The sequence below is a fragment of the Eptatretus burgeri genome, chromosome 14, assembly GCF_056783735.1.
Source record: "Eptatretus burgeri isolate ZD-2024b chromosome 14, Ebu_testis_v1, whole genome shotgun sequence".
Lineage (NCBI taxonomy): Eukaryota > Metazoa > Chordata > Myxini > Myxiniformes > Myxinidae > Eptatretus > Eptatretus burgeri.
In genome coordinates, this window is record NC_140974.1 from 61,289,665 (window position 1) to 61,317,179 (window position 27,515).

General features: G+C 43.2%; 1 protein-coding gene across 2 annotated transcripts in view; it reads left to right on the plus strand.

Annotated features, from left to right (window-relative positions):
• The window catches only part of LOC147013364 (GTPase-activating protein and VPS9 domain-containing protein 1-like), a 129,248-nt gene that overhangs the window by 98,845 nt on the left and 2,888 nt on the right, over positions 1 to 27,515 (plus strand). For both annotated transcript variants that reach the window (XM_085855127.1, XM_085855128.1), the window contains 9 exons: positions 1,881 to 1,962; positions 2,047 to 2,115; positions 4,739 to 4,831; positions 14,525 to 14,615; positions 22,271 to 22,362; positions 25,882 to 26,041; positions 26,145 to 26,332; positions 26,539 to 26,752; positions 26,841 to 26,913. In XM_085855127.1, coding sequence (XP_085711253.1) covers positions 1,881 to 1,962; positions 2,047 to 2,115; positions 4,739 to 4,831; positions 14,525 to 14,615; positions 22,271 to 22,362; positions 25,882 to 26,041; positions 26,145 to 26,332; positions 26,539 to 26,752; positions 26,841 to 26,913 — 1,062 coding nt within the window. The remainder of the gene's footprint in view (positions 1 to 1,880; positions 1,963 to 2,046; positions 2,116 to 4,738; positions 4,832 to 14,524; positions 14,616 to 22,270; positions 22,363 to 25,881; positions 26,042 to 26,144; positions 26,333 to 26,538; positions 26,753 to 26,840; positions 26,914 to 27,515) is intronic.

Below are 27,515 nucleotides of genomic sequence, written 5' to 3' on the forward strand. Positions count from 1 at the left end.
AGGGGAGAGGGATGTTGGGGAGAGGGAAGACAGAGAGGAGGGGAGGGACAGAGAGGAGGTATGGGGAGGAAGAGAGAGAGAGAGAGGAGGAGGAGGAGAGGGAGGAGGAAGGAGGGGGAGAGAGAGGAGGAAGGAGGGGGGAGAGAGAGGAGGAAGGAGGGGAGGGAGAGAGGGAGGGGAGGGGGAGAGAGTTGAGAGGAGAGGGAGGGGAGGGGAGGGACAGAGAGGAGGCTTGGGGAGGGAGGAGAGAGGGGGGTGGAGAGAGAGAGAGGAGAGGGGGAGGGAGGAGAGAGGGGGATGGAGAGAGAGGGGAGAGGGAAGGGAGAGAGAGAGAGAGGGAGGGAAGGGAAGAGAGAGAGAGAGAGAGAGAGAGAGAGAGAGAGAGAGAGAGAGAGAGAGAGAGAGAGAGAGAGAGAGAGAGAGAGAGAGAGAGAGAGAGAGAGAGAGAGAGAGAGAGAGAGAGAGAGAGAGAGAGATATAGATATAGATATAGATATAGATATAGATATAGATATAGATATAGATATAGATATAGATATAGATATAGATATAGATAGATAGATATATATATATATCCTGGTGTTGGCGCAGTGGTTAGGGCAGCGGCTTGGGATCCAAAAGGTCCTGAGTTCAAGCCCCGTTGAGCCACTGAATTAATACACCAGGGGGTTGACTCAGCCTGTCATCCTTCCGAGGTCGGTGAAATGAGTACCAGTATACTGGGCCGGTGTATACCCCAGTTAAAATAGGTGTACCATATCCCTGTGTCGTAAGAGGCGACCAGGGTTGCGTCAGGAAGGGCATCCGGCATAAAACATGTGCCAAATCACTATGCGGATCATACGGATGATCCGCTGTGGCAACCCCGAACGGGAGCAGCCGAAAGAAGAAGAAGAAGAAGAAGAAGATATATATATATATATATATATATATATATATATATATATATATATATATATATATATATATATATATGGAGAGGGGTGGGAGAGAGAGATGGAGAGAGATCGGTGGAGATATAGAGTGTTTATGCTGTGTGTCACATTTGGTCCAAATGGCCTTTATTTTTGAATCCTGTTTTGTACCTACGTTGGCTTAACCTCCTCCGTTACCCTCTCCAAAACCCCATTAAACTCCTCTCTACCTCAGTTTCCAAACCACAGTGAGAGGCCTGCAGTGTTCCACCCACAAACTCTGTCTTTTACCTCTTCCTGTCTCATCTTACACCCTCTGCTCTTTCCATGCTCTGTCCCCACCTCCTCCTCCCTCGCCCCCAGGTTTCTGCAGGGCGCACACGGTCTGCCAACAACACTTATCTGGTGAAACTCCAAAAACCCAAAATCGGTGCTCACCTCCACTCTTTCGTTCCTCTGTTTTTTTCCTGCCTGTGGAAGCATCTTCCACATTCTCTTCAATCTCATTCCTCCCTCCAGGTTTTCAAGACAGCTGTCTCACCACCATCACAGATCATCCCCAATTCAAAGGCATGATCTTTCCTCCTCCCCCTCCCCCCATTAACCCTTCTCAAGCCCACATCTTTCCAAGTTTCCAATTTTTTTCCTTCCAGAGAGTTTGCTTCTGCCTCCATCTTGTCCATCCCGTGCATCTGCCCGTACCTCTCATTCCTCCCTACATCCCTTATTTATCCAAATCTCCCTCTATTTTTGTCACTTATTCCTGTTATTGGTGTGTTTCCCCCCTCTCTCTTTCTCCTGTTCCTTTTGCTCTGTTACGTCCTGATCCATTCTATGTTCTCGCAAAACCACGAGCCTCGATTTTGTATATAATTCATACATCAATAAAAACAGCGCCATCACCCTCATATTTGGGCTGGAATATAACGGTTTCTAATGCTACTTGTCTTCCAACTCAAAAAACAGTGTCCCGAGGAGCAGAAGAATGGCGAGGAAGATAAGAACAAAGCTTGGTGGAAGAAAAGATTTTCTATGGCCATACGAAGGGGTAGGAAATGCACTTTGAAAATATTGTTTCTTATTTCCTGAAAGTTTAATCCGGTCCTGATCTCGGCATCTTTCGCTTTCCCAGGATCGATCCTCAAGGATAAAGTGAAAAACGAAGATGAGAGAACGGAGGCAAAGACTGACGTCACTACAGGTTTTCTCGATAAAACATTGAAACCACACGGCATTACCTGAGTGATCAAACGCTTTGTAACATGCAGAGATAAACCATTCCAAACCTTGACTTGACTTAATTATTTTTTTTCCTACTATATTTTTGTGGAACGTCAAACTCTTCCCACTACTTATCCTTCAGCAAATCAGTCTCCTGGAAATAGGTTTTTTTGACTTACCCACAATGTGAACATCCGCGTACCTGGTGATCTACGGACCTGCTGATAACCCTCAGCGACGTGTATTGACCGCTGTTGAAGCTCCACCGTTGCCCCCTAACATTAGGATCCTGACCTGGATTGAAAATATATATATATATATATATATATATATATATATATATATATATATATATATATATATATATATATATATATATATATATATATATATATATATATATATATATATATATATATATATTAGATTCCCGTTTCTAAATTCTGATCTACAAATGAAAATTCATGCCCTTTGTTAAAACACCATGAAGTTTGTACAGTTTGGGATATCGTCCACAAGGAGGCGCTAAATGATAACATTATCATCGAGTATTGTCTCGAGAATTGAGTGGAGCACTGGGTAGAATGCAGCATCATATACACTGGACACAAGAATGTAACTTAAAACTCAGATTGTGATAATTTGATTTCCTTTAAATGACCAATATACTGTATTAATTCTTCTGCAAAAACAATCACAAAACGAGATGAATTATTTTGTCATTTCTCCTTGATGGCTTAGTGTGAGAGCATCATGGGTATAGCACGATAAGCAGGGAAGGAAGGTTGTCAACCATGCGGTCAACTTTGCATCGCACCCCACATTTTTGGAGTTTGTTCAGGTCTTTGATCAATTCAGAATTGATCGCTTCAAATGTCGGTGAGGGTTTTGGGAGATCAGTTCAGTGGAAATGTCTTATCGAATCTTAATGCTTTGTGTTGGAATGAACTTTGAAATCAAATTGAATTGATGAAAATTGTGGCAGATCTGAAGAAAAGAGCTCATCAATAAATGGAGCCACACAAACGTATTCGTAACGGCCGCGGGGTCTCTAAGACCGACGTGTACGTCAGGCGGGAAGGGGACGAGAGGTCGCTACAACTGCCCGCAAGTTGCGTGCAGGTCGGTAGTTTAAGAACCACATGTTCCAAATCTGCCCTTCCAAAATTGGCCGAAAGATGCCAGAGGACAGTTTGGTTTTAACTAATGGTGCCTCGTCATGCCGATTCCTAATTCACCCGTCTCACGAGTTTATTACAATTTACGACTGCGCGCTAGGAGTTCCGCATCTCCGCAATGGCCACAAAATAGGTTCTCATTCATACATAATGGCTGGTGTTTGCTTAATGGTTAGGGTGGTGGGCTTGGGATCCGAGGATCCTCAGTTCAAATCCCACTCGGCTGTTGAATTATTACCAGGTGGGGTTGACGCTGCCTGTCATCCTTCCAAGGTCGGCAAAATGAGTGCCAGCATGCTGGTATCCTGTGTCGGAGTGGCGACCCTTCCAGGATTGTGTCCAATAGCCAAGGAGACTGCTTAGGCAGCACCAACGCTCTGCACAGAGTATGGTCCCAATGGATGGATTAATACATGGTTCATTACCTCCACCACTGAAGGTGAAGGAGGTGATGTGTTCACCACTTTTTGTCTGTTTGTCTGTCTATTTGTGTACAGGATATCTCAAAAAGTTGTGTACGGATTCGGACGAAACTTGGTGGACAGGTTGGGGGTGTCACAAGGAAGAATTGATTCAATATTGGTGAAGATCTGAATCCGGATCCGGATACGATAATTATTTAATTTTAAATGTGTTTCTTCACCATTGAGAGATCGGGCCAAAAACTATACATGGCATGATATTTGAAAAATGTTTTGGGCCCGATATGTTCTTGTGGATCAGGCATTGCGTGGCGAAGGTATGCGCTCTTCCGAGTACCCTTCTAGTTTAATACAGTGCAGCCATATAATTATTCTCTCACAACAACATTTGAGATTTGATGTGTGGCTTCTTGATCTAGTGTGGGAATCTTCGAAACTTTAACCTTCTGAGTGATCTTCAAGTCACCTGGGCGATACGCATGGACCCTTCCTGTCACTTTGAAGTGACAATGTGTGGTATTTGTGATGTCATTTAGAAAGGGGAGCAGCATTTATTCAGGTCCTTTGTCGAAACAGTCTCAGATGTTTTCCACCAGACATCACACTGCTCCAGGAAAAACAGAGAAGAGTGATGTGCTAAATGCATACCTGCATTTACGTATTTTAAAAAAAACAAATAAAACCAATTCCAGGTAATGTTGAGTTCTTCCATGTCGACGGAGGATGCGCTTCAGAGAAGGATGTGCTGGTGATCAGACAACAACATGCGTTGAAGTGTCGTGTCTTAACTTTTGAGAGAACGCAGTCTCTTTTTGAGCCGAATGAAGATTGTCCTTTCGAGATGACCCAGGCATACTATTTGCCCCTGAATGGCCAGGTTGCTTATAAATGATGATGAGTTGACGAGGTGTGGTTATTTCCACAGCTGCGCCGTGTGGAGTCTGGGGTAAGAAGTGAATTTAGAATGCTCTATATCTGTGCATTTGTATCTGATCTCTTGCAGGTGAGCCTGTGCCATCTGCAGTTGATGATATTCTGGACAAGTACCGCAGCTTCCGGAAACGACCTTCTACAATTTCCTTGCCTGCCACAAAAGGTCAGTTCACAATATTTAAATCATCTCTGAGGCATTCAGCGAAAGCCTAAAGCTGTAAATATGAATAGGCTGTAATGAAAAGTCCATGGTGTGGCTATTAATACTTATAAAGCATCCGAGCTGGAATGGGTTTCAATTCGAGCGACCGACAGCAGGTGAACTTTTATTTATTTAATTCGGTAAGAAGTACAGGGTGTAGCCATTTGGAATGAGATCTTTGTAACGAGGGAAGGGAATAAAACGAACATCACATAAAGACAAGCAAGTCCAAGTGGGGTCGGCAGATTACCCCACCCTGAAGGTCCTAAATGAGCCAGCTGTTTTGTTTGCACAATGTGGTGGCAATTCTCCTGAGATGAGCTTGACTTTCTGATTATGTCGAATCCAAATCATTAAAACTACTGCCCTCTGCTGATTTTTCATCAACAACCACCTTGATTCCAGATCCAGCGCCCTCACCATTCAGCAGCCACCACTGTACCCTAAATCCTTTGGTGGCCTATTGCTGAAAACTCAGAACTCCGTTGACAGCAAAAAAGATTATGGTCATTTTTATGGCAAAAAAAATGTTATGGCAAATGTTATGGCGAGACAAATTTGTGAAAACAAATTGCATTGATGTGAAGTATCTGTGAAAAAGAATATATGTTTAAAATCAGCAATCCAATTTACAGCAACAGTCACATTGTGTTATACTGTAACCCCGAGGGGGCGACTCACTGTGTGCATCATGCCTTTCAGACAATCGTTTATAAAAGCCACAAGCAGAGAAAGTATAGCTGCAGACATGTTTCTCCCTCATTGGAGCTCATCACGACGGCATAATACTTAAAATTGTCTGCTTGGGCTGAGCTTCCGTAAAACCGAATGCAATATGTCGACACAGTAGTCTGCAAAATTATTTACCCCCCCCCTCCAAGGTTTTCATATTTTGATACCACCTGAGCTTATTTCATGATGCTTTCAAATCAAACTTAATATATCGAATCTTCACAAACTCCTCCAAAGTGATGAAGCTAAAAAATTCAGATAAAAGGTGAATAAGTTGAATAACAGAGAAAAATCAGATGATTCACAGTTCCATAAGTATTCAACCCCTTTTGCCTAATTAACCATAAATCACTTCAGGAGCAAATTATTTGTTTGAAAGGTTACAAAATAAGTGTAATCGGTATCACCTGTGTGCGATCAGTGGCTTAACTTAAAAAATTAAGCTCCCCTGCTTATCTAAGGAGTTTTTAAGGTGCAACTCACTTGGTCAACCAACAAAGCAAACATGAAGCTCAAGGAGCTTTCCAAAGAAGTCGGACATAAAGTGGTGGAGAAGCACCGTTCAGGAGAGGGTTAAAGGAAGATTTCAGTCACTCATTATCCCTTTGAGTACGGTGAAATCCTTCATTAAGAAGTGGAAGACGTATCATACCACCCAGACTCGAACCAGATCAGGTCGCCCATCCAAACTCAGCAGCCAGGTGAGCAGGAAACAGGTTCAGGATGCCACTGTGCATCAAACAATGACTTTGAAAGATCTGCAAGGATCTATGTCTGAGATGGGGGTCAATGTTCACCAATCAACAATATTCCGTTCCCTTCACAAACCTGGCTTCTACGGATAGTGGCAAGAAAGAAGCCATTACTAAAAAAAGACCCGTCTAAAAGCTCGAATGGAATTTGTGAAAAAGCAACTTCATGACAAAGCAGACACGTGGCGAAAAGTTTTGTGGTCAGACGAGACAAAAATTGAACTTTATGGTATAAATTCAAAGCATTACATCAAGCACAAGCCGAACACTGCAAATCATCCAGTCAACACCATCCATACTGTCAGGCATGGTGATGGTAGCATCATGTTATGGGGCTGCTTTTCATCAGCAGCATCTGGCAAGCTTGTCAGGATTGAAAGGACAATGGATGGTGCGAAGTACAGGAGAATCCTTGATGAAAACCTGCTCGAGTCGGCCATGAATCTGAAACTGGGTAGGAAATTCACATTTCAGCAGGACAATGATCCAAACCACAAAGCTAAAGCCACACTAGAGTGCCTGAATAAGAAGAAAATAAATGTTCTTGAGTGTCCCAGTCAAAGTCCTGACTTGAACCCAATTGAACATTGATGACGAGACTTGAAGATTGCAGTCCATCGACGATCCCCATCAAACTTGGCAGAACAAGAGCAATTTTCACGTGAAGAATGGGCAAAGATTTCACCATCTCACTGTGAAAAGCTGGAAGAGACCTTTCCAAAAAGAAACATAGCTGTCTTGAGGGAACATCAGTGGGTAAAGGGGCCTTAAGGGTCTTCAAGGATCTTGGAGTTTTACGTGTCCTTGAAGTCATAAGGGTCTTTCAGGTCATTGGGGGTATTAAGGGTATTTGAGGTCGTAAAGGGTTCTTGGGGTCTTACAGTTCTTCAGTGTCTTCAATGTCTGAAGGGTCTTCAAATGACTCGAGGGTCTTAACGGTTTTTAGGGAGTCTTAAAGTATCTTTGGGATCACATCGGTCTTTGGGGTATTCAGGATTTTAAAGGGTCTTAATGGTGTTTGGGGAATTCAATGGTCTTGAGGGTCTTGTGCATATTTGGGGCATTTGGGGTCTTATCTCCCAAACATGGAAATAGTCTTCTCTCGAGCATGTAATGTAATCTTTGAAGCATGTAAAAAGCATTTATGGAGGGATCTTAGGGGTCTTCGGTGGTCTTTAAAGGTTGTGGATGAAAATACCCTTCGGACAATCCCCAGGTCGGACTTGGGCTGTGTGCCAAATTTGGTAGCTGTTGGTCCAGCAGGCCTTGCAAAAAATGCAGTCAAACAAAGACAGACAGACATCCAATGAATCTTATTTATTTGATAGCAGGGTCACCCGACATTGCCCGGGTGGGGGTGGGGGTACTGAGAAGTGGGTGTAGCAGGAAAGTTGGCAGCGCTGAGATTGGGGTACGCAGATCAGCGGCAGGAGAACCGATGGGGTGTGGGTGGGGTGGAAACTGTGTCGAGGGCAGGATAGGCAGAACACCAGTGGGTAAGGGGTCTTAAGGGAACACCATTGTGTAAAGGGGTCTTAAGGGTCTTCAAAGGACTTGAGGGTCTTTGGGGTATTAAAGTGTTTTGGTGATCTTTGGGATCTTAATGGTCTTTGGGGTATTCGGGGTTTTAAATGGTCTTCATGGTGTTTGGGTGATTCAATGGTCTTGAGGGTCTTATGGGTGTTTGGGGCCTTCGGGATCTTAAGGGGTCTCATCTCCCAAACATGTAAAACGTCTTCTCACAAGCATGTAACCTAATCTCCAACGCATGTTAAAAGCATTTATGGGGGGAGGGGGGGCGATCTTGAGAGGTCTTTGGGGGTCTTTGAAGGCTGAGGTTGTGGAAGAAAATATCCGAAGGACAATCTCAGAGTGGGACATGGGCTGTGTGTCAAATTTAGTAGTTTTCGGTCCAGCAGTTCTTGCAAAAAGCACAGCACAGACAGACATCCAATGAATCTTATATGGTGTGTGTGTGTGTGTGTGTGTGTGTGTGTGTGTGTGTGTGTGTGTGTGTGTGTGTGTGTGTGTGTGTGTGTGTGTGTGTGTGTGTGTGTGTGTGTGTGTGTGTGTGTGTGTGTGTGTGTGTGTGTGTGTGTGTGTGTGTGTGTGTGTGTGTATGAATGTGTGTACATATAGTCGTGGCAAGAAATTTTGGCACCCTTGCACTTTTTTCAAATAATGCACCATTTCTTCCAAAAAAATGTTGAAATTAAAAATATATATTTTGGTGTCCACATGTGTGTTTATTTGGTTTGCAGTGGAACAAAACAAAAAAAAGCTGAAAAAAATTACTAAATATTAGCTTATTCCACACAGAAATCCTAAAATGGCCTGGACAATATTATTGGCACCTTTTATGAGTTGTTAGAAATAATTAGATTTCAAGCAGGTGATTCTCCTTTACTTTGGAATTGAACTCACCTGTGGTGGGTTGCAGGTGCCTGCAAGATAAAAATTACTCAATCAACCAGTTTGAATAGAGAAAAGGAGTCATTCTGCTGTTTTGTGTCACTGTGTGTACCAATGAGCATGGAGAAAAAAAAAAGAAGACCAGCGGATTGATTGAGGTCAGACACAAGATTGTAGCCAAGCATGGACAATCTCAAGGCTACAAGTCCATCTCCAGAGACCTTGATGTTCCTGTGTCCACTGTACACAATGTTATCAGGAAGTTTTAGTCCCATGGCGCTGTAGCCAACCTCCCTGGACATGGCCACAAGAGAAAACTTGATCGAAGATTGCTGCGAAAGATTGTTCGAATGGTGGAGAAAGTGCCTCAATCAACTGCCAAACAGATTCAAACTGACCTTCAGACATAAGGTACGACAGTTTCAACTCGCACCATCTGTCGCCAACTTGGTGAAAGAGGGTTATATGGTAGGAGAGACCCAGGAGGACCCCACTGCTGAGAGAGACACAAAAGAAAGCCCCGACTGGAGTTTGCCAAAACACACCTGAACAAGCGAAAATCCTTCTGGGAGAATGTCCAGTGGACAGATGAGACCAAGTTAGAGCTTCTTGGTAAAGCACATCATCTTTATGTTTACAGAAAACAAAATGAAGCCTTCAAAGAAAATAACACCTTCCCTGCAGTCAAACATGTAGGAGGTTCAGTGATGTTTTGGGGTTACTGTGCTGCCTCTGGCACTGGGTGCCTTGAGTTTGTGCATGGCATCATGAAATCAGGAGATTACCAAGGAGGCATTTTGGAGCGTAATGTTCAACCCAGTGTCAGAAAGTTGGGTCTCCATCGAAGGTCATGGGTCTTGCAGCAGGACAATGACCACAAACACACTTCAAAAACACCCAGGAATGGTTCAAGACAAAACACTGGAATGTTCTGAAGTGGCCGGCAATGAGTCCAGATCAAAATCCCATTGAACACCTGTGGGGAAATCTGAGAACAGCAGTTTGGAGAAGGCACTCTTCAAGTCTGGGAGAACTGGAGGAGTTTGCACAAGAAGAGTGGGACAAACTGCCAGTAGAGAGGTGGAGGAAGCTCATTCGTGGCGATCGGAAGTGCTTGACTGCAGTTATTTTGTCCAAAGGCTGTGTTACCAAATATTCAGTAAAGGGTGTCAATAATTTTGTCATTGCCATTTCTTTTAATTTTCTGATTTAATAGGATATATTAAGTTCTGAATCAAAAACAAAGGTTCTGTAATATTAACAGTGAAATAAAGAATTGTGGAGACAAAATACTTCCGTCAATGACGACTTATTTTTAGAGAAAATTGTGAGTTCTTTGAAAACAGTGCAAAGGTGCCAATATTTTTGGCCATGACTGTATATGTGAAGATGTATGTGTATGTGTATGTATATATATATATATATATATATATATATATATATATATATATATATATATATATATATATATATATATATATATATATATATATATATATATATATATATATATATATATATACATACACACACATATATGTGTGTGTTTCTATGCTGTATATATACACATATTGTAGGCTTATAACCTCTAAGATAGTTGCCTGCATGGCCGTCCAACACCTGCTCCCAAGTCTTCACGTAACCCTGAATGGGAGGTTACAACGGGTTAGTACACCTGACCCAAGGGTGGCCCATGGGTTAATAAATGTAAAGTCCATCTTACTTTGGAGGAATTGCTGCCTTTAGCCTGTTAAACCGTTCGCCTTCAATTAAAAAAACATGAACCGCAAGGCAACGGCGTATTTAGATTCAGCGTTTCCTTTTCCAAGCTGAGCTGCCTATGAAGGCCAATGAGCCCCATCTTCCCAAATCAATGGCTTTTAAGATGTCGTGATTCGCCTTTCACCTCAACACCCATGAGATAGAACTCTGCCAAAAGAAGTTTTGTGCGAGGCTAGACTGTCAGAGGCTGTCTGAGATGCTGAGCCATTGGAGTATTTCACACATCTTGAGAGCTTATCTTCAATGTTACCCCATGCTTATGAGGCTCATATCCACTGCTTTCATAAATATTCACACCCCTTGACTTTTGTGACATTTTGGTGTCACAGCCTGAATTTAAAATTGATTCAATTTAATTTTTTTGTCACCAATCGACACAAAATACCCCTTAATTACAAAGTGAAAACATGTTTTTCGATTTTTTTTTCAAATCAATTAATAACGAGAACCTGAAATGTCTTGGGTCAATAAATATTCAACCCCCTGAGTCAATACTTTGTAGAAGAACCTTTGGCAGAGATTACATCTTGTCTCCTTGGATATGTCTGTATGAGCTTTACACGTCTAGATTTGGGGAGTTTCTGTCAGTCTTCCTTGCAGATTTGCACAAGCTCTGTCAAGATGGATGGTGAGCTTCCATGAACAGCAATCTTCAAGTCTTTCCACAGATTCTCAATGAAATTCAAGTCTGGGTTTTGGCTAGGCCACTCAAAGACTTTCACGTTCTTGGTCTGAAGCCATTCCAGTGTTGCTTTGGCTGTATGCTTGGGGTCATTTTCCTCTTGGAACACAAATCTTCGCCACAGTCTGAGGTCTTTTGCCCTCTGAAGCAGGTTCTTCGAAAGGCCTTACCTGTATTTGGCTCCATTCTTTGTTCCCCCTATCCTTACAAGTCTTCCAGTTCCTGCAGCTGAAAAGCATCCCCACGGAATGATGCTGCCACCAACATGCTTCATGGTAGGGATGGTGTTAGATGGGAAATGAGCTTTTCTCGGTTTCCACCAGACAGAGCGCTTTGCATTCAGGACAAAGAGTTCAATTTTCATCTCATCAGACCACAGAATATTTTGCCTTATGCTCTCAGAGTCTTTCTAGTGCCTTCTTGCAAAGTCGAGGCGTGCTGTCATGTGCCTTTTTCTCAGTAGTGGCCTCCATCTGGCCATTCACCCATTAAGCCTAGATTTGTAAAGCCTAGCTTCGTCTTCGTCCCATAAAGCCTAGCTTCGTCCAGCGCGGCCCAAGCGATCCGGGCCGTACAGCACGTCTCTGCCTGGTAGCAGCTGTATCGAAGCGGAGGCGCGGGAGTACGTCCGCCGTCTGCGGGAGACATCTGTGGCCGCGGTGGTGAGTGAAGACCAACGATAAGATGCCGCCATCAACCAGTATGCAGACCCGAAAAAAAATGTGCACTATTCGTGCCCCGCTCTGTGTATGATGATAAATTATCACGGGGCTGTGCTCGCCATTGAGCATGCGGTAACTTATCACAGGCGGTGGTGTGCGCGGTGCCAGCCCTGATCTGTCATGAATTGAAGGAAAGGATTAGATATAATTATTAGATGGAGATTTGGATTGAAAAGAGGGTGCTTGTTTTTTTTTCATTTATATGTTGACTGCTTTTGACGTTTATATGTGGTACATGCTTGGGAGCCTCAGTGGTATGCATTTCTGTCTGCGCTGTCGCCGATGATTCGCCAATAAGCGATGAAACTGGTTCAGCAGCTGAAGCGATGTGTTGCATTGGGATTCTCCTGTAATGTACTATTTGTGAATATCTTTACAGCTGTGGAGGAACTCTGGGAAGGGTTTGAAATAGCAAAGTGCTTCCCTTGATAGCCTTTCTTGGTTGTTTTATGCAGCTTCTTCTGCGAGAACAGCACGATTTATTCATCTAATCCGAGCCACCTGGTTTAATTGATTGTGAGTGCTAATTGGTTGTTCCCTCCATTCGCAGTTGAGAGATGCAAGTGGTCCTTTGTTTTTCAAATATATATATACATATAAATATATATTTTTTTCATTAATTTGTAATATTTGTATTTATTTATAGTTGTGGAATATATGTATTATGTATTTATAGTTGTAGAATATATGTATTGTGTATTTATAGTTGTATGTATTTATAGTTGTAGAATATATGTATTATGTATTTATAGTTGTATGTATTTATAGTTGTCGAATATATGTATTATGTAATTATAGTTGTCGAATATATGTATTATGTATTTATAGTTGTAGAATATATGTATTATGTATTTATAGTTGTAGAATTGCTGTCATTGATGTGCGGTTGTTATCTGCAGACAAATTTCTGTACACTTGCTGTATACATTTTTACTGTTTGGCTAATTGATGCACTGAAATGTTTTATTTATTTTTCTTTTACTTTGTGAGTCACATGGCATGATTAATATAAGGGAGTATCTACACATTACGTACATTTAGGGGAAGGAAAAGGGAGGAGAAAGAAGAAAGTAGGAAAAAGATGAGGTGGGTGGGAAGGAGAGGAAGGGGTGCAGATAATGTATAAATGGGAAGGGATAAAAAATTTGCATTTTTTGTGGACACATGTATATGGCCCCTTGTAGTTTTGTGTGGCAATTTTATGTTTATTGTTGTGTTGGTCGCCATTGGATGAGCAGGGTTTGCGATTAGAATTCAATTTGTGGCAAATTGGTTTGTGGGACAAAGTAACTGGATGATGCAGTGAGTCCTTGAGTAGTCTGTACGAAGTCCACGGTATAAGTTATTGAATACAGCTTGTCCTCCATCTGAGAGGAAGACAAAATACCACCCAGTCGAACTTTGTTCTCAGACTCTCAAGTAGCTCTATAATCCATCACAGATCTAAATCGTGCCTTTGCTCTTGTTACCACTTTTCAAGAAATTGGAAGGTCTTTGCAGCGGAGAGGAAGGGATGCCTGTAAATTGTATTCCAGTGGACACCTACACATTTCGGAATACAGTAGGATGTACGTGTTTTACCATACGTGGGCACCTTGCTGCTGTAGCTATTAGGTGGTACGTGTACTTCAAATTACAGCGTTCTTCATAACCATACATGACTTAGACCTAATGTATTTTTGTTTTATTGTATATCCAATTTATCACAATGCAACTCGGAAAACGAATGATTGCACACAAAGTTGGTCTCTCCGATATTCATGAGACTTTCCTTTTTTTTTCAATTCGAATAACTTTCCTCTTCTTATGACTGGATATCTGTTTGTGTGTTTTGCATTGTCATCACGTGGCTTGTCCAGACAAATAATCCATGCACTTTGATTTTGGTTTAGTCGAGTAAATATTGGGCTACTATCAGCTGATGAGTATTCGAACCTGGAACTTTATCATTTTTGAAGCACAGAACCCCTTTATCGACATCACTCAGCATATCCGAGTGGAACAGAAACACTGCGACAACCAGGGGCAGGGAATGCTCCAGAAAAGAAAGCAGGAATTTGACCAAGATATTAGCACACAATGGCCTTCTTTTTTTTTTTAAAGTATCTTGAGACCTTTACCATCCACAAGGAAGTGTGAGCAGACTGCACAGTTGGCTTAATGTTCCCCCAAAAGGACGGCAGCGGTTCTGATGAGATGTGTACAAGCTCATTAAAAACAACACAGACGAAGAACGATGGGTGTTCGTGTGGCAACCCTCTGCTGATTTATTTTCTGGTTTTAATTAACACTTTTTCTTGACAGGTGTGACCACAAAAACCAATCACACTGTAAAGTGACTGTTTTTTGCTTGGTGTCGTTTACTACCTCTGAAAATAAGCGAAGGCTTACTTTTGTAGGAGCACGTTGGTCTGAAACAAGGCGATGCTTAAATACATTGAATGGTGATTTCATCACTGTTGCTTGTTTAAACAAAATAAATAAATAAATAAAGTTTGGGGGAGGGGGAAATAGCATTGGTTGGATCATGCACCACTTATACTTTTTTCTTCCTTTTCTTCATGCTTTATAGTTGGTGCCAAGGATACCACCTGCACAGAAGTGGACACCAGAAAAGGGTCTGAAGAACAAGCAGATGGCAAGAGGCAGCCAGTCACTTTAAGGTGAGCATGTGAAGGAAGACAGAGAAGGACAACAAGTAAAAATCTATACTAACTAATCGGGCACTCGGTAGAGCGCATACCTCCACCACGCAATGCCTAATCCACAATAACATATCGGGTCCACTACATTTTTGAAATATCTTGCTGTATATGGTTTTTGGCCCGATCTCTCTATGGTGTAAATCATTTTTTTTAATTCCAGGAGCCGGATCCGGATCTTCTCCAAAATCGAATCGGTTCGTTCGTCCTTGTCACACACCCAACCTGCCCACCAAATTTCATCCGGCTCTGTCCACAACTTTTTGAGATATCCTGCACACACACAGACACACAGACAGGGTTGAAAACATAACCTCCTTCCACCTTCAGTGGCAGAGGTAACGTTTGTGTGTGTGTGTGTGTGTGTGTGTGTGTGTGTGTGTGTGTGTGTGTGTGTGTGTGTGTGTTTTCTCTATAACTCGAAAACCATGAAACCGAGCAACCTGAAACTTTGCAAGCACACGAAGGAAACCCCAAGGAAGTGCATGATTGAAAATTGGGTGTTTGGGTTAATTAAAACACCAATTTTGAAGATAATTAATGGTTTTATTTAATTATATCTTTTATCAGGCGCTCCTCGGCCATCTCGCTCGCTGGGGTCTTAAGGCGTATCCTGGGTTACCGAACTGTGGTCTAAAGCCGCCATGTTTGTGGGCCTGCTCAAACATGTCTCGTCTTGGAAACAGGCTGCAACAATTTCTTAATTATAGTTTGTTTTTGTTTTTTTCACTTTCCTCACTCATATTATCGAATGCCTGTTCATCATAGCTATGAATCACTGGGTACATTAAAATGCTTATAAATTCCTGGAGACGCCAGCATTCGTGGCTTATTTCATTTCCGCACATGCGATAACCTCGATAATATCTTAAACTAAGAAGAATTGCAAAATTTCAGCTCCAGAAATGAACTCAGCAGCAGTTCCGACTCCTGAAAAGGTGTTAATTTGTCCAAATCGGACAGAGCTTGGGAATTTCCGGGTGCATAGTTTTATCATCACAAATTGATAATTTCTTTCCAAGCCAGGAGTTCTGTTGGAGTGCATGCTTGAGTGCCTAAGCCACCTACCGAGCACCCCACAATTGATAGCGGTACAGTTCGTGTCCCGATCAGGATGTACAGTCGACAGTTACTACAAGTTAGAGGTGCATACACAGCGCATACGACGTGATACCTACAGGTAGTTTTGTATCTGTAGGGACTCTCCGCAGGTGTGTGGGTATGCCTGCCTGTTATGGTCACCATGGTGGCAAAGTTTCAGCCCATATCTTGTAGAGGTTTTATCATGTTTTCCTTTGTCCTCATGACTGTTGCTAAAGCATTTGGTTACTGTTGTGTGCTTTACAAAGGTTATTTGTTTCTCTTTATGAGTTTCAAAGCAAAATATGTTTGACAAGTCTGAAGACGACGATGGTTCACGAGCAGTATTTGACGAGGTATTGAGGGATCAGTATATACTGTAGATTGTTTCAGAAGTCAAGGATGAGACAATGTGATGTTTGGCCAAGCTATAAAAAATGATCAACATGATGTGGTACGAGTGACAGGTTATTAGCTGCAAAATGTCGAAAACCCGGTTCCGTTCAACAACTTTCAAAATTTGACCTTTGCATAACCTTTAAAGGACACAAAACAATGTTGTTGACATTAAAATAAGGAAACAGGATACGTGCTATAGCTTATTGGAGTTAGTTCGTCGAAGAAGGTCGAAAACCCGGTTCGATTCCCACAACTTTGAAAATTTGACATTTGTGAACTTTAAAGGTCAAAGGTCAAGGATTATGACCTTTGGTGCAAAACTTCCTCTGGAACATTCCAGGAACAATATACCGTCATATAGGCTATATGGCATTTCGCACTCATCGGATTATCCATATTTTGATGAAATCAGCGTAAAAACAAACTTGAAGGGGGCGCCACGGGCAAGGTGTTCGAGATAGAGCAAAATGGTTTCAAGACTTTAGGTGGGAATGACCTCAACATTATGCATAAAAAATATTGTCATCCTAGCTCTCAAAGTTTGGGCGGTCGTATGATTTTTATGTCAAAATTCGAAATTTTCTAAGTTCGTGACCTTGTGACCTTGACCTTGGGACAAAAATGAAAAATCGAGCTCCGTGCGGCTATGCAGGTGCCATTGGGCTAACCAAATACCAAAACCCCTGCCAGATTCGACAAACCCCCTCGGAGAAGATGGATTTTTATGTCAAAATCACAATTTTCTAAGTTCGTGACCTTGTGACCTTGACCTTGGGACAAAAATTAAAAATCGAGCTCTGTGGGGCTATGCAGGTGCCATTGGGCTAACCAAATACCGAAACCCCTGCCAGATTCGACAAAACCCCTTGGAGAAGATGCAAATTGAAATTGGCTACCCCCTAAAAACACATGTTTTTGGGGCGTGGCTCCGCCCATAATGGGTTAACCACGCCCATTTTCAGGAAAACACAACTAGATCATGATATAAACCTCCCACCAAAATTTGATCAGGATCGGATCAAAACCCACAGAGCTATGCTCGGGACAGACAGACAGACATACAGACAGACAGACAGACAGACAGACAGACACACAACAATAACGACCATAGTGGTTACTTATCTTTTTCGTGAACCAATAACACCCAATTTCTGAGTTGTTTGCCATATTAATGTGTTATCTTCATAACCGAGCCAATTTTTTTTTTCCACCCGTCACATGCAGCTGTTTATAAAGATTCGTTATTTTGAACATCTCCCTGAAACATTCGATATAAATAAAGTTTTTCAGTGAAAGCTACTCCAGGTTTTTGGGTTGTATACAGTATATACTGTAGTTGGTAATCACACTGACTCCAACCTGCCGATTCTCAAAAAATTGCGGATATTGGCCAAGCACGTGTGTGTGTGTGTGTGTGTGTGTGTGTGTGTGTGTGTGTGTGTGTGTGTGTGTGTGTGTGTGTGTGTGTGTGTGTGTGTGTGTGTGTGTGTGTGTGTGTGTGTGTGTGTGTGTGTTTTTTCTTGTTTTTTTTCATAAAGCATTACATATTCTCTCTGCTAACTCCCCTATCCCCACCTCTCTCTCTCTCTCTCTCTCTCTCTCTCTCTCTCTCTCTCTCTCTCTCTCTCTCTCTCTCTCTCTCTCTCTCTCTCTCTCTCTGTCTCTCTGTCTCTCTGTCTCTCTCCATCTCTCTCCATCTCTCTCCATCTCTCTCCATCTCTCTCCATCTCTCTGTCTCTCTCCATCTCTCTCCATCTCTCTCCATCTCTCTCCATCTCTCTCTGTCTCTCTCCATCTCTCTGTCTCTCTGTCTCTGTCTCTGTCTCTGTCTCTGTCTCTGTCTCTGTCTCTGTCTCTGTCTCTGTCTCTGTCTCTCTGTCTCTCTCTCTCTGTCTCTGTCTCTGTCTCTGTCTCTGTCTCTGTCTCTGTCTCTGTCTCTGTCTCTGTCTCTGTCTCTGTCTCTGTGTCTCTGTCTCTGTCTCTGTGTCTCTGTCTCTGTCTCTGTCTCTGTCTCTGTCTCTGTCTCTGTCTCTGTGTCTCTGTCTCTGTCTCTGTCTCTGTCTCTGTGTCTCTGTCTCTGTCTCTGTCTCTGTCTCTGTCTCTGTCTCTCTCCATCTGTCTCCATGTCTCTCCATCTCTCTCCATCTGTCTCTGTCTCTGTCTCTCTCTCTGTCTCTCTCTCTGTCTCTCTCCATCTCTCTCCATCTCTCTCCATCTCTCTCCATCTCTCTCCATCTCTCTCGCTCTCTCTCTCGCTCTCTCTCGCTCTCTCTCGCTCTCTCTCGCTCTCTCTCTGTCTCTCTCTCTGTCTCTCTCTCTCTCTCTCTCTCTCTCTCTCTCTCTCTCTCTCTCTCTCTCTCTCTCTCTCTCTCTCTCTCTCTCTCTCTCTCTCTCTCTCTCTCTCTCTCTCTCTCTCTCTCTCTCTCTCTCTCTCTCTCCATCTCTCTCCATCTCTCTCCATCTCTCTCCATCTCTCTCCATCTCTCTCCATCTCTATCTCTATCTCTCTCTCCATCTCTCTCTCTCTCCATCTCTCTCTCTCTCCATCTCTCTCTCTCTCCATCTCTCTCTCTCTCCATCTCTCTCTCTCTCTCTCTCTCTCTTCCTTGCTATACCACCTCCCAATACAGTGCAACACCCTCCTCCCATACCTGTCACTCACACCTTCTCTCTCTGTCTCTGGACATATCCAGGCAGTGGTTATGTCTGGATGGTGGTCATCTCCATACGTGTCTGGACGGTGGTTATGTCCGGGCAGGGTTTGTCTCCAGACGTGTCCGGATGGTATTTATCTTCGAATGTGTCCAGATGGGAGTTTGTCTCTGGAACTGGCCTGGTGGTGTTTATGTCGGGACGCGAGTTTGTCTCCGGACGTGTCCAAGCCGTGTTTGTCTCTGGACAGCTTGGCTCCGGGTACATCTGGGAGGTGTTTGTCTCCAAATGTGTCTGCGCATTGTTTGTTCCTGAACGTGTCCGGGTGGTGTTTATGTCCAGATGGGAGGTCCCCCACCCCTTCCTCGCTCCACCTCACAACTCTCTCCCCCCTCTCTCTCTCCCACCTCTCCCCCCACCCCCTCCCTCTCAGTATTACTGTCAGTGAAGTGATGGGTGGTATTTGCTAGTAGGAGATAATTGAGAGGAGGGGATTAGTTTTCTTCTGGTGCTGCAGAAATGAAGTCACCTCACAGGGATGTTGAGCAAGCATTATATTATCTTTTGTGCTGTATCTGTTCTGCTAAAATAATAAATCTTACCTTTGACCTTCTTCCTATCACTCCTCACACTTTTCCTCCTTATCTTCAACAATTCAATCCCCCTTCCACATTCCACGCTTCTTTCATATTCTCAATAATCTCCATAATGATTGCTTCCTTTCTGCTCACTGTCTTATCTTATTGCTTTGCCGCTTTACACCAATCTACAGTGGCCTGCAAAAGTATTCACAACCTACCAACAATGCCACATTTAGATGATTTACGAATGATGTAGAAACAATTTTTCCAAATAAACTTTTTTATTCATAACTGAAGAGATCAAAATAAACACTGTGATAGGTGAAGGAGGTTACCTGTCAGGAATACCTGCAAAAAACATGTACAAATCACAATTCACTGGTTCTGAAAGATTTCCACCCCTTAGGTCAGTACTTGGCGGAAGCACTTTTTGCAGCAATGACTGCTTCGAGTGGTTCTGGGTAGGTCTCTACCAGCTTTGCACACTGAGGTGGTGAAATCTTTGCCCATTCTTCACGTGAAAATTGCTCTTGTTCTGCCAAGTTTGATGGGGATCGTCGATGGACTGTAATCTTCAAGTCTCGTCATCAATGTTCAATTGGGTTCAAGTCAGGACTTTGACTGGGCCACTCAATAACATTTATTTTCTTCTTATTCAGCCACTCCAGTGTGGGTGTAGCTTTGTGCTTCAGATCATTGTCCTACTGAAATGTGAATCTCCTACCCAGTTTGAGATTCATGGCTGACTCAAGCAGGTTTTCATCAATGATTTTCCTGTACTTTGTCACTTCTATCCTGACAAGCTTGCCAGTCACTGTAGATTAAAAGCAGCCCCATAGCATGGTGCTGCCACTGCCTAGCTTGACAGTCGGGATGGTGTTGACTGGGTGATGTGTAGTGAAGCATGGTGGGATCCTTGGGTCCTGAGTTCAAATCCTGCCTTTTCATTGAATTAATACCAGGTAGGGTTGACTCAGCCTGTCATCCTTCTGAGATTGGAAAAATGAGTACCAGCTTGCTGGGATGATTGAGCTATTTGAGTATCCTGTGTCAGAGTGGTGACCCATCCCGGATTGTGCCCAATAGCCCAGGAGGCTGCTTTGGCAGCACCGACGCTCTGTACAGCGTATGTTCCCAATGGATGGATTGATGTGTAGTGTTAGGCTTGTGCCAAACTTAACACTTTTAATTCAGACCAAAAAGTTCAATTTTTTTAGTCTGACCACAAATCGTTTCACCACATGCCTGTAGTATCATCGAGATGCTTTTTCAGAAACTCCATGCAAGCTTTTAAATACATCTTTTTCAGTAATGGCTTCTTTCTCGCAATTTTTCCACAGAGGCCAGGTTTGTAAAGGGAATGGGATATTTTTGATTGATGAGCACTGACCCCCATCTCGGACATCGATCCTTGTCGATATTTCAACATCAATATTTGATTTACAGTGACATCCTGAACCAGTTTCCTGTTTTCCCGGCTTCTGAGTTTGGATGGGTGATGTGATCTGGTGCAATACGTCTTCCACTTCTTAATAAAGTATTTCACCGTACTCAAAGGGATATTGAGTGACTTTCAAATCTTCTTATAACCCTCTCCTGAATGGTGCTTCTCCACCACTTTATGTCTGGCTTCTTTGGAAAGCTCCTTGGTCTTCATGCTTGCCTTGGTTGACCAAGTGAGTTTCACCTTAAAACTCCTTCGATATATAAGTGGAGGAGCTTAATTTTTAAGTTAAACCATTAATTACATTCAGATGAAACCTATTACACTTATTTTGTGACCTTTCAAACAAATAATTTGCTCCTGAAGTTATTAATTAGGCCAAAAAAAAAAAAATGTTGCATTGGCGTAACGGGTCACTGAAAAATAGGGTAGGTCGGTCGGGATCTTTTTTTTTTTTTTTTTTTTTTTTTCCTAATAAATCCCTCCCAAAATCTCCCCCGGCTCGAGTACCACCCTTTTTGTCGGCGGGTTCTGTCCGAAACACTTCCAGGTTTTTGCGATCGCGATCGCAATCAACAAGATACTTGAAAACGATAGCAAAACAACAAAAATAGCAATAAATTTTTTTTATTTTTTTTAAAAGTTTTTTCGGCAAAATTTTTCGATAGCAAAAAAACAAAAAAAACCGTAGGGTCGGCGAAATTTTTAGGGTCGGGCGGGTTACGCCAATGCAACATTTTTTTTTTTTGGCCTTAGGCATTGAATACGTATGCAACTGAGAATCATCTGATTTTCTCTGTTAATATAACTTATTCACATTTTATCTGAATTTTTTAGCTTCATCACTTTGGAGTAATTTTGAAGACTCCACATATTTAGTTTGATTTGAAAGCATCATGAAATAGGCTCAGGTGACCTCAAAGTGTGAAAACTTTGGAGGGGAGTGAATACTTTTGCAGGCCACTGTATCACCGCTATTCTCACTCTACATTATACACAAGGAAATCAGACACAGGAGGCAATTCGGCTCAACGTGCCTGCACCACGTCAACATCAAACCAAAAAAAAAAAAAGTGTTTTTTTTCCCAGGAGAGGGGAAAAGGGAAAAGACGGTTCTGGGTTTAAAAGAAAAACTCGCATCAACCACAAACCACACCTTGACGAGACCCACAAACAGCACTCCGTACACAGACACGATCACGCATCAATGCTCAAGCTTCCTAAAAGTCCTGCCAACATCCCTATTCCCCTCTATCTCCACCACTTCCAGGTACCTATCTAATTCCAATTTAAACTTATCGACTGTTTCTGCTGCGACTACCTTTCCAGCGAGACCATTCCATACATGAATTATCATCACTTCTTCATTTTTATTTTTCACCCCTTTTCTAACTCACTTTCTCATTCTTTCCCCGTCCCCCAACTCTCTCGCTCACTGCCGATGCTTGCTCACATTACAGAGAAGCAAAGCAAAAGCTGAGGGTAGCATTGAGTACCTTTGGTCCTTTGGCTTTCGCTGGGACTCGAGTCAAAGAAGGTGCTGAAGATGCAGGTAAGCAGAATCACTTGAACCTTTGTTCGCAGTTGGTATAACCTTCCTTCCACACGAAAGAAGCTTGCCTAATGCACATTTAAAGACGCACTTTGAGTAAGCGTTTATGAATACAACCTGCTGAATTGGGCTTTATTTTTTTTCTGACTCACGCAAACAAATAGTAAATTGTGTTTTCGTCGAGTTGTGCTGGTGTCGGAGGTATGTAATGAACAACATGTGAAGTTCATGATGACATTGGGCTCAATCACATGGTTGTGCTATTATATGAGCTTGAGCACAGACATGTGACTGGGACGGCATGGCTGTGATGATCCATGAACCTCATTTCTTTCTCCTTAGAGTTTGCAAATTGTAGTTTTGTTACTCCACGCACACGAAGCAAAAAGTAGGGTTAAGCAATTGGTTCACTTCTGTCTGTCCTCCTGTCTACAAACGTTGGTTTATGAATGAGGAACAACTCGATTTCAATTCAATGTTATACTTCGAACATGAATCAGAAAACAAACCTGTAGTGTGACGTGGTAAATAAGGTGTCGTATAAGACACTGCATCAACGGCGGTAAACTTACCCAAAATTTTTTCCCTTCGACCTTTAAAGTCTTCATTTTATTTCAATTGAATTATATACTGTATTAATTATGTACTGCACTTGAACACTGTAGAAAAAAAATCATCTTTTGGCCCTTTCAAAACGTTTCCGTTTCGCAGTACTTGGACAAAATATTACGGCATGAAGTCATCACCACCAATCAAATTTGCCTCTCAGACCCCGCCCATGCTCTTGTTTCTCAAGACAGCATGGGGTGAGGTGTTCTATGAACTCTTTCGTTTAATGCTCCTTTATTTTGCATGAGACGCAAGACACTCATTTTTATGGATATATCTTTTGGCACACACTTGTGCACTCATCATTTACTTGACTAGTGCAGTAGAGTAAGTGGGGTGGTGGGTGGAGAATGGGGGCAATTGGTTTTCTTTCTATCGCTGTATTGGCAATGCTTTATTTGATGATTATAAATACGACTTTATAAAATAAGGCACGTCTGTGTCTGAAAAATCATAGCAAAAATTAAAGAAACCACAGACGTGCCAATCCCCACCAAATTTTTCATACGTTGTGCGGTACTGCGGGCCAGTTCAGGGGTACAACCCCCACCCCTCCCAGAAGAGTGGGGAGCCGACTTACGATTTTCACCTGTACAGCTCGGCCAATCTCAACCACATTCTGCATATGTGCTCGGTTCCCAGAGGGAATGGGTATTACTAATTTAAAGAAAATGAAAAATATAACCCAGCATCCCTTTAAACAATAGACTGCTTCTGTGAATTTTCATACTACCTTTGAACCCTCAAACCATGGTTCACATTTTGATGCATCGATTGGTGAAGCAGTGCCCATTCTGCTGACAAATGTATATGCACGACTTTGCCTTCATCCAGATCCGTCATAAAAATAAATGCCTCGGCTTCTAACGCCTTAACTTGTCCCAAAAAATAAATAAATGCTTGTTTGGATAAATGATTACCTTCGGTGATTATTATGTAATTATCAGGAAGAGATACAATTTGTTGGTTAACATCTGAAGGGCTGCGTTTGACCTGTGGTTGTTGGATACATAATAAAATTGAAGACTTAAAGGAGGGTTGATGTGATATTTTTGAGAAGCTAATGGAAGTGAGAGCTAATGCTAATGCTAATGCTTAATACTAATTTGAGAAGCTAATGGATGCCAGACGGCGTCAGCCCACGTGTCCTCAAAGCCTGCTCTTCTGCTCTTGCTCACCCTCTCTCTGTTCTATTCACCCTCTCATTTGCCCAAGGTCATCTGCCATCTGCTTGGAAATCTGCTAACATCACTGCCCTGCATAAAAAGGTGCAAAAACAGATCCCTATAACTACAGACCAATCAGCCTTCTCCCAATCATCAGCAAGGTGATGGAATCCATCATCGCCTCAGATATGAAATCCTTCCTCTTCTCCAATGGCTTGATTTCCAATCATCAATTTGGTTTCAGACCAGGTCACTCTACCCTGGATATGCTGCTTCTGCTCTCCCATCAATGGATGGAGGTCCTCAATGCCAGACAGGAAATCCGAGCCGTATCCCTGGACATATCACGTGCTTTTGACACAGTCTGGCACCCTGCCCTACTCACCAAACTCTCTTCCCATGGTATTCAAGGCCATCTCCACTCATGGCTCGCAGACTTCCTCTCCTGTCGCAGTCAACGTGTGGCCCTAAATGGAGTTCTTTCATCCCCTCTTCCTGTGCAGGCTGGAGTTCCTCAAGGTAGCGTTCTGGGCCCTGTTCTTTTTCTGGTTTTCATCAATGATCTCTCGGACTCTCTGGAAAATCCTCTATTTCTCTTTGCCGACGACTCCACCCTCTGACGTACCATCTGTCATCCCTCAGACCGGCAAGCAGCAGCTTCTTCACTCACTGCAGATCTGGATAAAATCACAAACTGGTCCAACACGTGGAACATGTCTTTCAATCCAGACAAATCTCACACTCTCACTATGTCTCTTCGAAAGGACCGTTTACAAAACCCCCCATCCACTTTCTCAACAATCCTCTGGAAGAAGTCTTTTCTTTCAAGCTTCTAGGTCTCACTATCTGCCATGACCTTTCCTGGGAAAGTCACATTTCCAACCTCGCCTCAAAAGCCAGTCGCCGACTGGGAATCCTCCGTCGTGCTAAGTCCTTCCTCGGCCCTCTTGAGCTCCTGACCACTTACAAAGCTTTTGTCCATAGCCTGATGGAGTACTGCTCTCCCCTCTGGGCTGGTGCTCCTGCCTCCCACCTTTCTCGGCTTCACGCTGTCGAAACCAGGGCATTTAAGATCATCGGCATCTCCCGCAATGAAGCTGAGTCTTTGGGCCTCTCACTCAATCACCGCAGGTTGGTCGGTGGTCTTTCTGTCTTCTACCGACTCCTCTCCAGCCTTGCCCTCCCTGCTCTCTCTGCGATTTGTCCCCACCACATTTCCACAGGGCGCTCAAGGTCCGCCAACAACCCCCTTCAGGTAAAACTACCAAAATCACGAATCACTGCTCATCTTCACTCTTTCATTCCTCTTTTTTCCCGCCTTTGGAATAAACTTCCTCACTCTATTCTTTCCCATTCTTCCCTCCAGGCTTTCAAAACAGCTGTTCACCACCACCTCTTATCTTCCCCCATCCAAATCCTCGATCTTTTCTACCCCCGATAATCCACCCAAGCCCACTTCCTTCATTTCTCCTGCTTTCCTTCCTGAAAGTCCCTGAAATGTCCATCTTCTCTTCGCCATGTTCCCCGTCCCATCCCCATCCCTCTCCCTTCCACAGTTCACCTAATGTGTCTGTTCCCCACTGTTTTGTCCCTTCCACTCCCGCCCCTCTTGTCTCATGCCTCCTTGCTGTGAGTTGTGTGTTAGCTCTCATACGAGCCTCGACCAATGTATACAAAAAAAAAAAAAAAAGTGAGTTCAACTGTATCATAATCGGCTTTGTGTTTCACCCCCCCCTCCCTCAAGTACAACTCTTGGATTGGTTGTTGAAGAGCCATCAGACCCAAGCTTGGCGGGAGAAGGACAGAGGTCAGGTGGCGAGGCTGGGTGAGGCACGGCGCTGCTTGAGAGATGTCAGCCCACAAGGATGCAAGAAACTCTTGAATACATTGGCTGACGATTACAGGTAGTCAAAAAAATTGGGAATGCTAAGTTCTGGGTGCTTTCAAGCATGGACAGGTATCCAATGAAGATCTTTTGGATGACAAGCATGCTCATTTTGTGGGTAGGCGGCGGCAAGCCTATGTGGAGTACCTGGCGCGAAGTCGGCAGGGCCTCGAGGCTGTCCGGAACAGCATGGAGAAGGCTCTGCGCCTGCTATCATGTGAAAAGGAGCTGACCGAGCGACAGATAGTGACATTTCATGTGGACGCCTTCCTGCACAAGAAGCCAGCTCTACTGCAGAGCTTTGTGACTGGTAGGAGAGGCTTGAGCAAGTGGTGGTCAGATGTTTGAGCATATACATTATGTTTGTGGTAGTTGTACTGGACCACGTACATTGTGGTCAGCACCTAATATTTGGAAAGTACCAAAAACAGCCCTTCCGTCTCTGTATGTAGCTAAGGCTACCAATTCACAAATGCCTTTGGTTATTTGGATTTTTGGCATCCCCATGCCCTGCAGGTTTTAAATCACGGACAATGGTGGATGAGCAGGCAAGCTTTCTGAGGGGCATTCTGCAAACGTTAAACCTCGGCCTGATACAGGAGGCTCGCTGGCTGCCAGATGATGTGGTCGGGCTTCACCTGCTTCATGAGGCTCTCGAGTGTCATGTCATGGCTTACATTTTCCCTACAGCCTTCCACCCCAACCAGGATGGTGACATCATGAGAGACCAGTACGTAGAAATAAAACTCTCGATGTAATTATCTTGTTAAAACATTCTTTGACTGCCAATAGTCATAATTCCACTTAACCCTTTGCAGAGTATTCTCAGAGCACATTGAGCGAGTGCGGAAAACGGTTTGTCCTACGAACAGCATCCTCCTGATTCCAGCGGTGAGCAATGCCACCTACGGCCTCTCTACACACAATGCAGATCTTTCGGTATTTGATTATGCATCTTGCCTTGGCTGTGGCCTTGACTGAATAGTTTGCTCAGTGAATAAGAGTGGATGGATTTTCATTAATTCCTGTACGGCACGCGGTTTACGGTTTGCCTCATTGCTGGAAAGTGTGGCTGTGCCGTTACTGCAGTTCCCCCTGCAGGTTTGGCCAGGAATTTGTCATTTGTTCAGGATACAAGCGATAACTCACTTGCTCTTTTGCCAATGACACCATGAGGTCTTTAGCTTCCACTTACTGACGCCAGTAAATGGGACACCCGACTTCACGTCCATCCGAGGGATGGTACACTCATTAATGCAACATCCTGCTTGTGAAACACAAAGCTGACAGTTTACAGTTGGGCCTGGAATTCAACCGAGAATGAGTCTCAAAGGCAACTGCACTACCTCTGCACCATCCTGTGGGACAGGGTGGTTGGCAGATGAGGGCTATTTGAAACTGAATGAAATCATTTCAATTCCTTGAATGTCTTCAGCTGGTAAAATCGCTGACATTGAGTTATGTTCGCATCAAGCCCGACATGATGTTCGAAG